The sequence below is a fragment of the Poecilia latipinna genome, unplaced genomic scaffold (assembly GCF_001443285.1).
Source record: "Poecilia latipinna isolate Pla-1442-1.1 unplaced genomic scaffold, P_latipinna-1.0 Scaffold1067, whole genome shotgun sequence".
Taxonomy (NCBI): Eukaryota; Metazoa; Chordata; class Actinopteri; order Cyprinodontiformes; family Poeciliidae; genus Poecilia; species Poecilia latipinna.
Genome location: NW_015113683.1, coordinates 173,900 through 190,303, shown reverse-complemented (window position 1 = coordinate 190,303; position 16,404 = coordinate 173,900). Strand labels below are relative to the sequence as shown.

General features: G+C 41.8%; 2 protein-coding genes across 11 annotated transcripts in view; one reads left to right on the top strand and one right to left on the bottom strand.

The window, feature by feature from the left end:
* The window catches only part of LOC106959309 (prickle-like protein 1), a 28,519-nt gene extending 14,665 nt beyond the window's left edge, over positions 1-13,854 (top strand). Inside the window, exons 1-8 of one of the 2 annotated variants that reach the window (XM_015051798.1) lie at positions 393-842; positions 5,897-6,097; positions 6,758-6,871; positions 8,306-8,443; positions 10,412-10,615; positions 10,703-10,889; positions 11,169-12,167; positions 12,273-13,854. In XM_015051798.1, coding sequence (XP_014907284.1) covers positions 828-842; positions 5,897-6,097; positions 6,758-6,871; positions 8,306-8,443; positions 10,412-10,615; positions 10,703-10,889; positions 11,169-12,167; positions 12,273-13,231 — 2,817 coding nt within the window. In that variant the 5' untranslated portion in view covers positions 393-827 and the 3' untranslated portion in view covers positions 13,232-13,854. Of the gene's footprint in view, positions 1-392; positions 843-5,896; positions 6,098-6,757; positions 6,872-8,305; positions 8,444-10,411; positions 10,616-10,702; positions 10,890-11,168; positions 12,168-12,272 lie in introns of those variants that run through there. The other variant, XM_015051799.1, reaches the window with a different exon arrangement.
* Positions 13,855-14,924: 1,070 nt separating this feature from the next.
* Positions 14,925-16,404, bottom strand: part of pphln1 (periphilin 1) — a 67,485-nt gene continuing 66,005 nt past the window's right edge. For all 9 annotated transcript variants that reach the window (XM_015051806.1, XM_015051805.1, XM_015051808.1 and 6 more), the window contains one exon: positions 14,925-15,595. In XM_015051806.1, coding sequence (XP_014907292.1) covers positions 15,329-15,595 — 267 coding nt within the window. In that variant the 3' untranslated portion in view covers positions 14,925-15,328. The remainder of the gene's footprint in view (positions 15,596-16,404) is intronic.

Below are 16,404 nucleotides of genomic sequence, written 5' to 3'. Positions count from 1 at the left end.
GAATGCAAATTAATGGAAAACTGGGAGAATAAATTATCTCTAATGCATTAGTCTGGACTCTCACAGAGAGAGGAAACCACAACATGCAACCGTTTTGCATCAGTACGAGGAATTTCATATAGACGACTGTATCAAGGAACGTCAATGAAATGAAGATAAATCTTCCTGTGAACAGCACGAAATACTGCAAATTCAAGCACTTACGCCAGTGTGATGAAAGTGAACATTTGTCTGCCAAAAGATTTTAAAACTTGGAAACAAAAAGAGAAGACATGTCATCAGCAATCATGCAGGCCAATGCGGTGGTGCTGGCTGCAGGGCCCGGTGTTATGCCGGTGGAGGAAGGGAATGCGGAGATAGAGACGATGGGTGAGGGGGGTGTTGATTCTGAAGTGTGTGTGTGTGCAAGAGAGACTGAAGTGCAGAGACAGGCAATTTGCTCTTTAGGGCAGGAATAAGGGAGGGGCTGACGAGGCTTGGCTGCCCCGAGAGCACACAACCACAGTGGGATCAGAGATACAGCAGATAGAGACGTCACCTCTCTGCCCTCCCTGCTCCCTTGCTGGACTTGGAAGTATTTAGACTGCCAAACGGGTTTTCTCCTCCGACTGCCTCGGAGCTGCTCTCCGAGACCGTCGTGATAGCTGAAATTGACTTTTAAAAGCCGTCTGAAGAAGGCTGGAAGGGAAGGGTTGTTTTCTGACCGATCCGGATCTGATTAGAGCATGGATCCGTGCTGCAGAGAGGTGGCCAGAGCTGGGAAGCTGAATAACTGGGGAATTTTTTAAAGTTTTGTCTCAGTTTTCTGCAACGGTGGAGAGAGACAGATGCTTTTAGCAGAGGTAAGACTGAGATAGAGTCTAAATCTGTAATGAAAAAACAGCATTTTCTCAGATTTTTTATTTTTTATTTTTTTTGACAGTTGCAAGTGGTCTCATTTAAGCTGTGCATCTCCTAAAATCATTGGTCTTTTAGCTAACGCCCTCAAACTGTCAAAAAGCAATGATTTCCATCTATGGGCTTTTATAATAGACTAATAGACTTCCTTGAATGAATCCCAGCACATTTAGACAACATGAATGTGATTTTCTTTTTCATTAACTCTTGCTAGCGAGCTGAAGCTTCGATGGATTGATACTTTTATGCTTATCTGCCCACTCAGAGTATGTTATGCATGTATGTGTGTACAAGTTCACATTAGAACGTCAGCACAGCTACCCTCTAATGAAGCTTAGAAAAGCAGTTGAAAACACATTTAGTCATGTGGCAATGTTTTCTTGTTGTTACAAACTAAAGTGAAACACTCCTTCACATGGTTTTTGTGAGCTGTTCAGTTATTTTGTCACCTGCCAACTAACTTTGTTTCGGTTTATTGTTTCAGTTCTGCTTGGCGTTAGTGTTAGTGCAGCTTACTGCTACTCAAAGCTGGAAAAGTGGAAGCTTACAACTTTCACGAAACACGGTTGAAATTGTTCACGATTTGTTATTTATTTCTTGGTCGTGTCTGTGTCGGTAAAAGCCACTGGTAGAACTACTGCACAGATAGATGCTACAGGAAGTTAGAAAAGTAGCAGTTCAAAACTAAAATGAATTGTTGCTTCAGAAGTTATGGAGTCGTTTATATGTTTTTATTCTTTCGTCTTTTGGCAACAAGTTTTGCCTGTGCCTCTTAATCCTGTTGAGGTACATGCAAGCACCGAAGCGCAGCCAGTTGCTAGAGGAAGTTAGAAAACAAGTAGAATATTTGAAAAAGTAGCAGTTTAGTACCGTTGCTAATCACTACTTGAAGGCAATTTGTTTATTATTTATGCTAAACCCTGTTGCTACTTTTTGCGTACTATAAACATTCACGTTTTCAACGACCTGCTCTTGGAAGTTAGCGCAGTGAACAGTTCCAGGTATTTTCCAAAATACACTTATCTAAAAGTTGTGGCATAATTCATAATAAGTTTTCAAGAGATATTTATATAACTGCACCTCAGGATGTTACTTCAATATTACACTCAAAGTTCTTCACTCATATGCTGACCAAGATCATTTAAAACTATATTACCCAATCAACGTTATACAAACATCTATTTTTTTTTCTTTTTGCATACTATTAGGATTTATATTTGTCCCCTGACAAAAAAGGGGAATGTGATGTATTTTTGCTGATATGCTTTAAGTTTCCCAGCTAAGTTGGGGGAGGGGGGGGAAAACCAACTACATCTGGCCTGTGTTTACTCCGACGCAATGTTGCGACTCTAAATGGCTGTTTGAAAAAAGAAAGAAAACAACTTTCTCTTTTTAAACTCCTTGACCTCCTTCTGTTGCGTCTCCGCAGTTGCCCACATCTTGAAGAGGAATACCTTTTTTGTTTGTGTTTTTTTTTTTTTTTTTTTTTTGACAAAGACAGCTATTGTGTTATTGCCAAGTGGTGACATGGTGAAATATGAGTTGCTGTGTATATTGGCTCAGCAACCCGCAGTCACCTTTTCCCTGTTGCTTGCGGGATGAGAGGCAGGAGAGACGCACAATTGTGACCGCGGCGAACGACGGCGCACCATCTCAAGTTCAGTCGTAGCGAAGTAACGAGGGATTTTAATTCTTTTATCGCGTTATAACTTTTTGTAATTACGCAGGATGGAAAATACAAGAGAGTTTTGGTAACTCAAAAATACTTGTGCATGAGAAATAGACATTTTTCCACCTCCCAAAATTATTGGCATGTAGACAGGTTCAGAAGCTTTAAAATAAATGGTAGGCATGGGGATTAGTGACGCCAAGTGACTGATCCTTTCAGCAGGTCTCTAAATGAGATTTGGAGATTTCTTCCACAGATAAACTTGTCGAAGTGGCCGTAATATATTGGGTCATTACATTGATATAAAACATACAGCCCCAGTTGTTTTCATTTTCTTGTAGAGGACACCAGGGTTTTTATTTAAATTATTCAAGTGTCTTAAACTTGGGTACTAATCCAGTCCTATTTTTCTTATACGATTTTGGTTGTTATATATATATATATATATATATATGCATTTAATTATTAATTTTGGTTTAGAGTGGTAGCTGGTATTTTCCGTTGTAATCAAAGTAATTAAATATAGCTTTTATGACATTTGTTTTTATTACATAATTGTTCATCTCTGGAAATTTGGCCCATTTTATGTTGGACAAAGCATTGTATAAAGTCATCTGCATAGCATGAAGCTGTAACTGGGTTTCATGCCATTTATTTATCATTTACTTATCACACTTTTATTTCCTATTGTGTCATTATTCCTCAAGTGAACACTCAAAAGTCCGATTTGTTCCGCTGTCGGATTATGTAACCGCAATCGAAAATGAATTTGATTATTGGCAGCTTTGCACCAAAGGTGCCAATAATTTTAATAATATTGTAGCAATAATTAATGACAAACTTCTTTTTTAACACGTTTTCCATCTAATCTCCTCATTTGTTGATCTTAACTGGTTAAAATAACATGATATAGTACGAGTAAAGAGAAAAGCTTCTGCTTGATAACACTATCTATCTCACCATTACAGATTAGCCACAGAGGAACAAAGCAATGATCAGATTCCTTTTTGTTCGGTGATAAGAGCTGCAGCCTTGCTTTAAACTACGACTCTTATCTGTAAGTCCTACGTTCTGCCGCCTTGTATGCTAATTGGAGGAATGTTTTTATGCCCTGGGTCTTGTTCCTGGGGTGTTGCTGGAAGCCTTGGGGTGGGGGTGATGTTTTATGTAAAGCAGGCCTCCAGAGTTGTTTAGTGCAGGTTATTTTTACGGCTTCAAAAATTTTCATTGTCTTTTTTTTTTTTAGAAGAAGAAGAAATCAGTTAGCACAAAGTAAAATATTTAAGTCGGTGGAGATTTCTACAGACGCAATTCATTTACGCTTGCGATTTTGGAAGTGGTACCAGTCGTCGTAATACACATGCGAGAGAAAAACATGCCGAACAAAACTATGTGACGTGAAAATCCTTGAAAAGAACACCCTCACAATTTGAAATGTGTGTGCGTTTGTCCCCGTATGTCTACACGCGGCCCATTTATCCAAAGCGACTCGCAGGTGAGGAATTTTACAAGTGCAATTAGAGGCATTGAAATTTCACACCGATAATTATAGCTCGACATGAATGTCCCTCAAAATTCTGTTCTTATGTAAAGCATTTTAATCTGCATACAGTTTTGAGGTGGGGGTATGAAGTTTTTGTCTTTTTTTTTTTTTTTTTTACCCTAACAGACAACTCTATCTGGTCTTTATTTGCATGTGAAAGATGCAGAGTTTGGGTCTTCTCTACATGGAAAAGTGGCTTTTTCGACACCTTTGGCTCTTGTTATCAGGCTGAGTTATCTGGAGAACATAGCTGCTGCGAGATAAGAAAGCTACTCCTGAAGGTGGAGGAGGGGGAGACGGAGTTGGGGAAAAACTTGATGGCCCTCCAAGCATTAGCTGGTCCCACCGTTTCTTTTTTTTTGTTTGTTTTTTTTTTTTTTCTCCAGCTCATAGAAGAAAAGCCGTTTGCAATGCTCCTGCATGTAGATTCCTGCTGCAGTTTGAGTGCGCGTTGTTTTGTAAACTGTTGCGTCTGAATAGTTTCATGGGATTCAGTTGGATTTTGCATGAAACGAAGCTGTGCTGTGTTGCATTTCATGTCTGTAGATTTGTTCATATTGTGCGCATCTTAATGGACACTCAGTTTTATGCAAAAGATTTGTCTGATAGTTTCTTTGTCCAATTTGGGTCTCCAATGGATAAAATGTATAATAGACTGGGAGTGGCATCTTCCCCCCCTCACCCCCCAGACTTAGGGTGTCTTATGTACAAGCCAAAAAAAAAGAAAATCTGAAATATCTGAATATCTTTTTGGTATATCACAAGTTGAATTCAGGTTTTATAACCGTCATAGTGTAATATTTAACAGAAATCTCTGTGTGTAGAATTATAAAGGTTCTTTGAGAAGTTGTGTGTACAGTAAAAAAGAAAAGTAAGTTTTGCACTGTTTGCACATAACAGCGAGTCAATATGGTATTCTCCCAGTGGTTATACATTGGTTGTATGTTGTCCGTTATTTCCTTCAGTTAATATTTATTGTGGGAAATATTATATTCCAATTCCTTGAAGACCTAGGTAAATAGAAGTCCCTTTAAAACACCACTTAAAGTCATGTTTGGTTGTAGAGGGTCTTTGAATTATTAGATTTTTTTTGTTTTTATCTATAAGCAATCTGTAGATTAAATTCAACTACATTTTCACTCAAAGATACTCATTTACAATCACTACATTTTATTACTCTGACTCAAGTTAATTCTTGTGGCTTAATTTATATTTTTTTAGGCTTTATCATGTTTTGTGATAAACCAACTTCTTAAAACTTTGTAAAACATGTCATTTGTTCCCTTTGTGCTAACTCAACAATTAAAGTAGCTTTCTCATCTAGCCTAATCCAATTATAATCCAAGGATTTTGTGGCAGCGGCCACCCGTCGGCCACCTCTGCACTACGCCCCTGTGAATGTTATTCTTGTGTTTGACATGTGAACATGAACATGTGAACTGGCTTGGCGCTAAATTGAGGAGAAACTGTTTTTACTTCACTGTTTGTTCTTTGCTCTTTGAATGTTTTGTTTTCAGCCAGAATGTTAAACCCTCACAACGCTGCCAGGGCAAAGGCACTTATCTCGTTGCGACACGAAAATAAACAATGGCAAATTGACCGATTGCGAGCAATTGAAAAATAATAATTGCGAGAAAATCCATTATCAGCAATATTCCAGCCAAACGAATGACGAAATGGCAAAATGCAGACATTTGTGTATAATTAGGCTAAAAAAAAAAAAAAAAAAAAACATGATGGAAGCAGAGAATCAGAAAAATAAAAAGGGCCACTGTTTGTCTTCACAGCACCTGAGCGCGATGAACCTAGAGCGCAGCGACAGAAGGGAGCGTCCCGCACCCCGAGGGCCAGAGATGGAGGCTCGTTCGGGGGGGAAAGTGGGGAAGGTCATGTCCGTGGGCTTCCAGAGGAGCTCCACCTCAGATGACGACTCCGGCTGTGTGCTCGAGGAGTACGCCTGGGTGCCGCCGGGACTCAGGCCTGAACAGGTAACAGCCTTCCAAAGGGATTTAATTTGACCATTTGGAGAGATGTACATATAATCTTTGTCTTTAAGGGTATGTTTTAGAATACCAGTCTAATTTTAGTGGAAGACAACTTGCTGACAAAGCCCGAAAAAAATCAACACATGTAATTGGAGTTTAATTGTGCAAAATTGTGTGCCATAAGCAGGAGGTTTAGTTCGAGTAAGGATATTTTTGCGCCGACATGCCCCGGCACTGAGCTTCTGCTCATCCCCGTTCAGCCGTGTTTGCTCAGGATAAAGACATTCGCTTCAACTCAGTCAGAAAATACTTTGCCGTGTTTTCTTTCGCCTCCGAGGACATGCAATCACCTTTTGCTCCGGCTTCCGTTTCTCCCGTCAATGGAAATTAACCGAGGCAAACATTAACATTTACAGTCCCGCGCCGTCTGCTTTTGTGTGAAGAGATTTCACAGTCGGGCGCCTGTGACTGGATATAGATTGACATGTTTGGCCCGTGGAGTCACAAAAGAAAGACACACACACACACACACACTGATATGCCCGGTTGACAGCCTAAGACTCTCCTCTCTTTAATGCCTTTAAGCAGCCGAAACAAAGGAGTTACCGTACGGCCTGGCGACGGTTCAGAGCTGCTCATGCATGCGTCTCTCTGCTCCTCCAGGTCCAGATGTATTTCGCCTGTCTGCCAGAAGACAAAGTGCCGTACGTGAACAGCCCGGGAGAGAAGCACCGGATCAGACAGCTCCTCTACCAGCTCCCGCCGCACGACAACGAGGTACAAAGATGGTTATTCAGTAAAAGAAGCAAAGTAACCGTTACGTTACTTGGGGAACGATGAAACTAACTTTTCGCATCAGGCTGCTTTCAGTTTTCCACTTACAAAAAAAGCAGACATTGTTGACAGATGGCATTCAGCTGCATAGGCAAGTTAATCCCAAATACATAGAACAAAAAAACTTATTTATATTTTGTTTCAGCAAAACTCAGACTTTAAAGAAGATTAAAGAGTGACGCATTTCAACTATTTATTATAAGGATAAGTAGGATAAATAGGATAAGTCACGGAGAGTCGCTGCAATTGATGCTGGCTATTCATAGATTGCTCTATCCAAGCATATTGATGGAAAGTTGAACGGAAGGAAAAAGTGCTTCAGGGGTTAAGTAGACTGGCTGGTGAATCAATGAATTAACTGGCTGAAAAAAAAAAAAAAAAGAAACCTTATAACAACAGATGCTTTCTCTCAAACGCTGCAAGATACAAACACGTGACGGTAAAGCAAATCTCTTTTGTTTGCTCCGCTTATGATGTTCAAACCAGCTCCCCTCTTTCTCATTTACAATACTGGAGTTGACATTAGGTGATATGACGGAGGGTTATCACCAGCTGACTGATGAGAGCGGCTGGCAGGGGGGCTCTGTTTGTGCACATTTGGAAGAGGCAGCAACGGGTACACTCGCAGTGTTTGAGCGGTTTTACGGCTTCGGCAGCTTGGGGAGGCGAGGTGATGCTGGAGCGGCGGTGGTTTGGAAGGAGCGCGCGCGCGCGTGTGTGTGTGTGTGTGCATGTGCATGTGTTCGGGTGAGAGGAGAAAGAGACAGAGGCAGCATCGCTAGCTGTTGTTTACAGATCAACTGAGCCAGTTGTTAGGACAGCCCTGCTCTTTTATCTGAGCCTTCATCCTCCTCTCTAAATACAGAGGAAGGGCTTGTATATTGTTGATGCCATCCTTTCAAAGCAGCCTTGGGCAGAGAATTAGCTTCAATTAAACTATTTCTACCACCATATTTGGACCTGCTTCACCCAAGCACACAGATGAAAGCAGTGCTAGCTGCTGGACTTGGTGCTGATTTAGCTTCCGCTAAGACAGTAATGCATTGTTTGTGCAAATAAAAATGCTAAAAATCAACTGAATGTGTTGGTGTACTCTAGATTTTTGCAATAAAATGGCCTACTTAAAGGCAAAACCTAAATCTAGTTGAGAATCTGTTGCTAGGCTTGAAAATAGCTGTTTGAGGAAACTCCATTTCCAGCATGACTGAGTTTTAGCAATTTGTCCAAGAGTTAATGCCACTAATGAGATTGCACAATGCTGATGGAAACATAAAATCAAGAATGTAACAAAAATAAAATGTAAATAATTGACCATTATTTCTTGTAATGCTTTTTAATTCCTTTTTATTTATTTTTTTTTTTTGTCGTTTCCTACAGTTGCGCTACTGCCAGTCGTTAACGGAGGAGGAAAAGAGGGAGCTTCAGATGTTCAGCACCCAAAGAAAGAGGGAGGCACTGGGCAGAGGGACGCCAAAGATCCTCCCTAGAGCCCTGCAACACACTCGCTGTGAAAACGTATGCATCTCCCACACACACACTGACATATTACTGTGCGCACATGCGCTGAGGTGAGGTAACAGTCACAGAGAAACCACGTGAAGCCGATCCATTATCCTTTTCTGGTCCTGACTGGGTAATATAGTGGTTTAAATCACTGACATAAACTTCCTCATTAGGGCAGGAGAGGAAACAGGGAAATTGGAGGGCTCATGTTTAAACCAAGCGGAGAGGCCAGTTTCCTCATGAGGAGCTCAGCCAATTTCCTGCCAGCCATCTATAACCCAGCGTGAGAGACTGCAAATAAGTGGCCAGATTAATTAGTAATTCTTGCACAGAGTCCTAAAACCCCGTTTTTACCCAAACGAGTCACAGTATGAAGCAGGTAATTCCACATTGAGTGCTGTAATTAGAGCATGCGGAGCTGGTTGCGAGGCATCTTGACATTTTGAATGAAGTCGGGTTGAGCTCAGGACAAGAAGCAGTTGCGTTTGCAGACACCGTAAACAGAGACATTAAGTGCTGCTGATCGTATTTCTGGAAAAAAAAAAAAAAAAAAAAAAAAAAAAAAGAAAAACCGCCTGCCTTCGTTTCTCCAAACGTAAATATTGGTGTTATGCGGCTTCCGATGCGAAGAGTGACTCAACCACATCCTCTTCCAGGCGTCCTGGAGGGAGCAGATGAAGCTAATTTCCCCCTCCCCGAACATTCAGATGCAGTCTGTCACCACTCAGACGCAGAAGCTAAAATGGAGGAAGGGGGATGCAAGGTCACACACATGCTCCCCGGGATTCCAACCGACACATACACACACACACACACACACGTTGGACCGGACATGTGTATCTTTACGGCAGCTCTGCAAACATATGCTATTGTCAACCACAGGGCGTTTAATGACAACACAAACCTCATCGCTTTGCAAGGCTTGGCTTGTAGTGATATGCAACACCACAGTTTTCAAGGCCCCAGTCTGTCCAAAGTGGTCATAATGGCTAACAGCTGGGCATGCTGTCCCATAGCTCCCTATGAATGCCTTATAAATATGCCTAGTTATATAAAGACTGCATGTTCAGGCAGGCTTCAATGATCTCTGTGGAGACATGAGACCTTTTGTCAGAAGGCCAAGGCCTCTTTACAGACCTGAGGTGCTTTCCTACGAGTTACTGACGATTGGACCAGGCAAGAAAAAAAATGGCATAGGTCCCCGAATAATCTTTAGCTTCAGTATGCTCAAGGTACGAGCACATTTACATTTTTGCCGTCTTTGTGAAAACGAAAACTTAGCAGATATACAAGTGTACGTCAATGAAAAGTGAAGTTCTAATATAAGAATGCCACCGAGCTGCAGGTATGACCTTGTACCGCACAGTATATGCACCAAGTACTTCGCCTGGAGTTGCTTTTCTTTGGATAAATCGCTGCCTTCGTATAGAGTGGCATGGAGGCGGACAGCCTACGCGGCTGCTGAGGTGTGAAGGAAGTTGATCTTGCTTTAATATAGGCTCAGCCGCATTGCTGGATCTGGTGTCTAACGTATGGAATGCCGCAGCTGTAGATACATCCGTCTTTGGTGGCTCTTGAAGCGCTCACTTGAGCCACAGTTCACACCTTGTAAATCTCTACAAAAACGTTGGCATGAACGGGGCCTCGCTTCACAATCCTCTCAAGCCTGCTGTTTTTAATTCATTCCACAAAACCTTTCAGGAAGTCATCTTCTTTACCAATAACCTTTTGTCACTTACCCCACTTGTGGAGGGGTATGAGTGACGATGATTGGATTGGTGAAAGAGGGACAATTTTTATTTTTTAATCGCCATACTCTAATTGATAGAATAAAAACTTTAATTACCAGGCGTAATTAATCTGTATGTGTTTTACCCTTTTCATTAAATGTACTTTGCTTAGATTTTCAAGTTGGAGTAATTATCACCATTAGTGTTGGCAGCTTAACCTCACATATTACCTCCTGTTTGTGTTTGACAGTGTTGTGGCGGCATCAATGGAGGGGAGATGGCCATTTTTGCCTCCAGAGCAGGGCCGGGTCCCTGTTGGCACCCGGCATGCTTTGCATGCTCCATGTGCCAGGAGCTTCTGGTGGACCTCATCTATTTCTACCAAAATGGCAAGATCTTCTGCGGGAGACACCACGCAGAGCTCATGAAACCTCGATGCTCTTCTTGTGACGAGGTAATTGGCCCAATTATTTGACGCTAGCTAGCAACTGGTGCATTTTAAGTTGATGCAAACTAACGATGGTTTTGCAAATATACATAGATCATCTTTGCAGATGAATGCACCGAGGCTGAGGGACGTCACTGGCACATGAAGCACTTTGCCTGTTTTGAGTGCGGGGCGATGCTAGGTGGACAGCGGTACATCATGAAAAATGGACGGCCCTACTGCTGTGGGTGCTTTGAGTCGCTGTATGCAGAGTACTGCGAGGCCTGTGGTGAAAACATTGGTAAGTCATACTTAAAATCTTGAGAAAAAGTTTGTGATAAACATACATCTATGCATGAATTTGAGTGATAAAACATTAAACCTGTGGCAAGCATTTGTATTCAGCCCAAAGGTGAATCTATCAAGTATCACCTTGAATGCAAATTACTTGTTAAAAATTGAAAAACTTACAGCTTTAATATCACAAAATGTGAAACATATCGAAAAATATTCTATATCAATCAGTCAGACGCATGAAAACGAGATTACGGTAGCATGATTCTTACTTTCATTTCTCTAGGTGTTGACCATGCCCAGATGACCTACGAAGGCGTTCACTGGCACGCCACAGACCAGTGCTTCTGTTGTGCCCAGTGCAAGACGTCTTTGCTGGGTTGTCCCTTCTTACCCAAGCAGGGGCGCATCTATTGCTCAAAGGCCTGCAGCCAAGGGGAAGATGTACATGCCTCAGACTCATCGGATTCCGCTTTCCAGTCAGCCCGCTCTCGCGAATCCCGACGGAGCGTCCGCATGGGGAAAAGCAGCAGGCCTGCTGAACAGTGGCGACAGTCACAGCTGTTTAGCCCTCCCACTACAGTCACCTCTTATGAGCACAGGTTTGGGGAGGGTGAAGGGGACAGAGATGGCGATGGTGACATCGATATAGTGGGGAGTAAGTTAACCCGTCTCGGTCTGGAGGAGGAGAGGTTCTGGAGGGAGCGGGAGGAACAGGATGCCGGTGGAGAGGAGGATCCAGAGGAGTGGGCTCAGCATGAGGACTATATGACTCAGCTCCTGCTAAAGTTTGGTGACCGTGGTATGCTGCACCAGCATCAGCCACTGTCCCTAAAATCACAGAGCCCCAACAGTGACTCAACGCAGCTAATAAGTGCGTCAGATCCCTGGCTGAAGTCCGATTCAAAATCTGTGGGTCTTAACCCCTCGTCCCCTGCCCCCAACAGTCCCACCCAGAGCCAGACTTCTGACCAGTCTCGAGCCAACAGCCTCAGTCCAGGCTTGATGGACAAGCAGCATCTACCCGAAATGTACTGGGCCCAGTCACAGGACGGCCTCGGAGACTCGGCATATGGAAGCCATCCAGGTCCTGCCAGTGCAAGAAAGATCCAAGAGCTAGAGTATGACCAAGATCAGGAGCAGTCTGGAGTAGGAAAGCAGGCTTTTTGGCCAGACACAAGGGAGTGGTATGAGGACTCCCTGGAGTGTATTGCTGACGAGCTAAGGAAGGCTGAGAAGGGTGTTGGAGACTCCATGGATTCCCTTGCTTTGTCAAACATCACTGGTATGCATGTTGCTTAATGTCTTAAATCGGTTCTTCTTACTTTTGATCTCAATATTTGTTAGAATATATTCTAACAAATATTCCTTCTTCACTCTTTTTTTTTAGGTGCATCAGTGGATGGGGATGCACCCACAGTCTACAACCTTCATGGCATCCAGGATTCTTCCATGACTGTCGAGTGTGAGAAAATGAGCAACATGGGAACATTTAATTCATCCCACATACACCCCAGCGCAAACTCCCTTAGTCTTAACATGGAAAAGAGAGTTGAGGAGGCAGAGAATGGGATAGGGCTTGGAATGAGGGTTGGTGCTCCCACAGGACTTCACGTAATATCTCCACATTCAGAGGGCCTACCCGGATCCTTTGTTCAAGCTCCGGCACTACGGAGGAGCAAGTCGCAATCCAGGCCTCCTCAAATGGTCAAGTTCTCAGAAGACACAGTGGACAATGGATATAATGATGGATTTGAGGTTAGTGTTATGAAACATCCCATGAGCGAGAAGCCACAAAGGAGAGCGTACTGTCCAGATGAACCTGGCAGAGCAAGAAGCCACTCGACAAGCCACCACAGCAGAAGCAGGCCCCAACACCACCGACAGAGCCGGCGTCACAAGAGCCGCAAAACTCGCTCGGACAACGCCCTTCACATGGTACCCGTAGAGAGAGCGCAGAGGCTGTTTGAACCTCAGCAGCAGGGTATAGTGAGTCCACCATACGGTGCAATGCGTCTTCAGAACCCTGCACACATGCTGCCGCTGGCCTACTCCCAAACTCGATCTGACTATATGCTCCATAGCTCCAACCAGAATGACCCACGGTTTGAACATTTCATGGGTCTCCACAGAGACGAGGACGACTGGTGCTCAACTTGCTCCTCGTCGTCGTCAGACTCTGAGGAAGAGGGGTATTTTCTTGGCCAACCAATCCCACAACCTCGAGCGGTTGGGCGCTACTATGCAGAAGACTATCCAACAAGGGTGACCGCGCTCACGGCCCTCAGCCACGGGTCACAGACTGGTTGCAGAAAGGGCCATAGCTCCAAAAACTGCATCATTTCTTAGCGAACCATGCCATTAATCTTACGAAGTGCACTACACAAAGCAATAAGGTGAAGATTTTTCAGTTAGGTCTGTCATATTCTGTAAAGAGGCCATTACTGAGCTGTTTAGACACTTCTTATGTGTATGCAAAGCTGGTTAAAATGCTCAAACAGTGAGAGGATTTGAATACCAGTGGAATTTCACCAAGAGAGGATTTTATGTTCAGTTAATAGTTTTGCAATGTTAAATATGGTATACGGTAAACCCCCCCTCTCCCCCCTCAGAGGTTACCAGTGCAAGTAGAGCCAAGAAACTAACCAAATAACTATTTAATGTTTACTAAGGCAACATAAAAATGTAAATAATAAGTTAAAGTTTCAGTTCTAGTATTTTATACTCATTTAAAAGTGTAAAACTTGTTTTTGCTCGAGTGAGAAGAAACACCAAGTTGTCCACAGAAAAAGGCCACATTATTCCTGTTTGATGTTTGCAACACCTTCCACGTTATGTAATCACAAACCATGTACAGAACTGGCAGCGACACACCTGTACTTGCACCTGACCACCAGCATTGCTCTAAGATAACCAACGTACGCTCTGTGATGTAAAGGTGCTTGCAATAAATATTTTTTTCTCCAATCGTTTGAGAATGCTCTGCTTGAATTGGGTTATACAATTTGAAACATATAATGGGCTTTTCTTCTATTTTTGACTTCAAGTAGACAAACTTTCTAAATACTAAGAAAAGAGGGGGAAATATGCATATATGAAAGTAATGAAAGCTAGGTAGTCTTGACCTTCAAAAGTCAGCAAATGGCTACAATACAGAAAGTTACTCAAATATGTCTATAGACAGAAGTAAAAAAAAAAAAAGAAAAAACTGACAAGGTTTTACCAGGTTGCCATTTTTCCCTAATATTTGCACTTGATCCCGCAAGATAAAATTACTTAAAAATTCAGCAAACTTTTTTTCATATATATATATATATATATATATAACACTTACTATAGATTTTTCTAAATTAAAAGGACAACCAAGTTATTTCCAATTTTAAAGTAACTTCTGCAAAAAGACAACCAATACCTTCACTTCAGTGGAGTGTTTCCTAGTTATGGAATTTGGCAACAAGAAAAAAAAGTTTATTCTAGAAACTTCGCCTGCAAAAATTTTCTATTCATATTTTTTTTTTAAGATCCTTTTCTATTTTGAAAAGTTTGCAAATTTCTCCATGTCACTTCAAAATGGGGAGACATCCTTGGCTTTCTATTCTGCAAACATGATACATAATTTGCTTAGAAAGTCCTTAAAATGTGTGAAAAAAAAAACCCAGAACGGGGCAAGTCATTCAAGTAATGTGTAATCTTAATTGCTCTGGGAATGCACATGAACTGCATGAGGAATTTTGCAATATAACTTCTTTAGCCCAATTACTTTAAGTCGGCCCATCTAGAAACTTTCAATTAGTAATCAATAACTTCTGGTTTCCCTGAGGTATGAATCTGAAAGGGCTTTTTCCTTTTTAGCCACTTTTCAAAATGGGAAAGAACATTACATCTTTTCAAGACAGAAGGATGAACGTCTCGCAATCCTTAGTATATTTTGGGAATTTCTAAAAATGGTCAAGTTTTTCGCTTTTTGTTTTTTTTCAGAAATGTCGGATTGAGAAAGGCAATTTCAAATATTTTAACAGCACAAATTTTTACGACGACTTGATTTCTGTCTATTGCAGCACCAAGTGATACATATTTATTCAAGTTACACGTCAGAAAACAAAACTTACAAAATGTGAGATCATGCTTCAAAACTGAATGCCATACTAAACATCATAAGAGCCACGGAGACTTGTAGTTTTTAAATATTATTTAAACAAAAAAATCAAAACAAAAAAAAACTGTAATGTTTTTACATTTTTCATAGAAAACCTGAAGGTAAAAATAGTCCATTCAAAAATAACACTGTTCGCTCCTGCGATGAGTTCCTCAGGTTGCTGTGACCTGCAGTATGTTCAAGTCCAGCAATCCTAAATCTGAGCTGTTAATTCAAAAAAAAATTAAAATTATAAAATAAAATAGAAATCATCAGTCTCATTAAATCGGAGCGGACGTAGACGAAGCGCGTCAGAAAGAAGACGAGCTGTGGTTCACTCCGGTCTTTAAGAGTTTCTGGGACATGGCAGGAGTGACAGAGTCACAGACGAAGGGCTCTGGAAGCCGGACGTCCTCATCCAGCTCTTTGATGAAATGCTTGAGGTCCTCCAGGCAGCGCTCGCGTATCTCCCCGAGGTTCTCCCTGAGCGGGACTTGCAGCTGCTTCTCCAAGCTGGGATCCTTTGCCACCAGCATTTTGACCACCATTCCGAACGTCTCGCAATCCTGCCTGTAGACCTAAAGGACAGGGGAGATTGATTGCTTTCTTTTAGCTATAATACAAACTGAGAAGTTTTCATATATTAAGCCTCTAATTTGGGGGTGAGGAACCGCCTCCGTCCTTCTCTACCCGTCATCTGGATGCAAACACTTCACAGCGTTACACTCGAGCTTACTCCTCTGGTGTGAACACATGCAAAGTGGTGTCAGGACATAAAAGACTTAATTCTTCTCTTGTACTTAATGAGCCCACTTGAAACAAGCTGAGAAACAGTAAAAAAAAAAAAAAATTATTGGTGTTTGCAGGCGTTAAATGAGCAAAGGACATTTCTGCGCTTCAAAATCCTCCACAGTGAAGTGAGTCTATTATTTCTACACGTGTTTGAGTGGTAAAGCATAAACGTTGCCTTGGAAAAGCATCAATCCGTTTACCACTTTTCACATTTGAACAAACTACAACCACAAACTATTTTTGTGGGACTGTAGCAAACGGTCTGTGTGCAATTTAATCTCAGTATAAATTTAGCAGCTGTGTGAAGGTTTTATTAAAAAGGAAGTGTGAAATACGATGTCTTTCCGTAGTAGGAAGATGTCCCGGGTCGATGGTAAAATGGAGGACAATCCCGAAAGCAAAAAGTTTTTAAGATGCTGCAGAAGACTTTAGACTGTGGCTGAGATTTAACAGCCAGCTGGATTGGTCAAGACACACAGCCAGAGCAGCAATTACTCAAAAAAAAAAAAAAAAGAATGGCCCAGTCAAAGACCGGACCAAATCAATACTTTTGCACACTCAGTTTCCAGATTTTATTTTTAAGTCATTTTGGGGA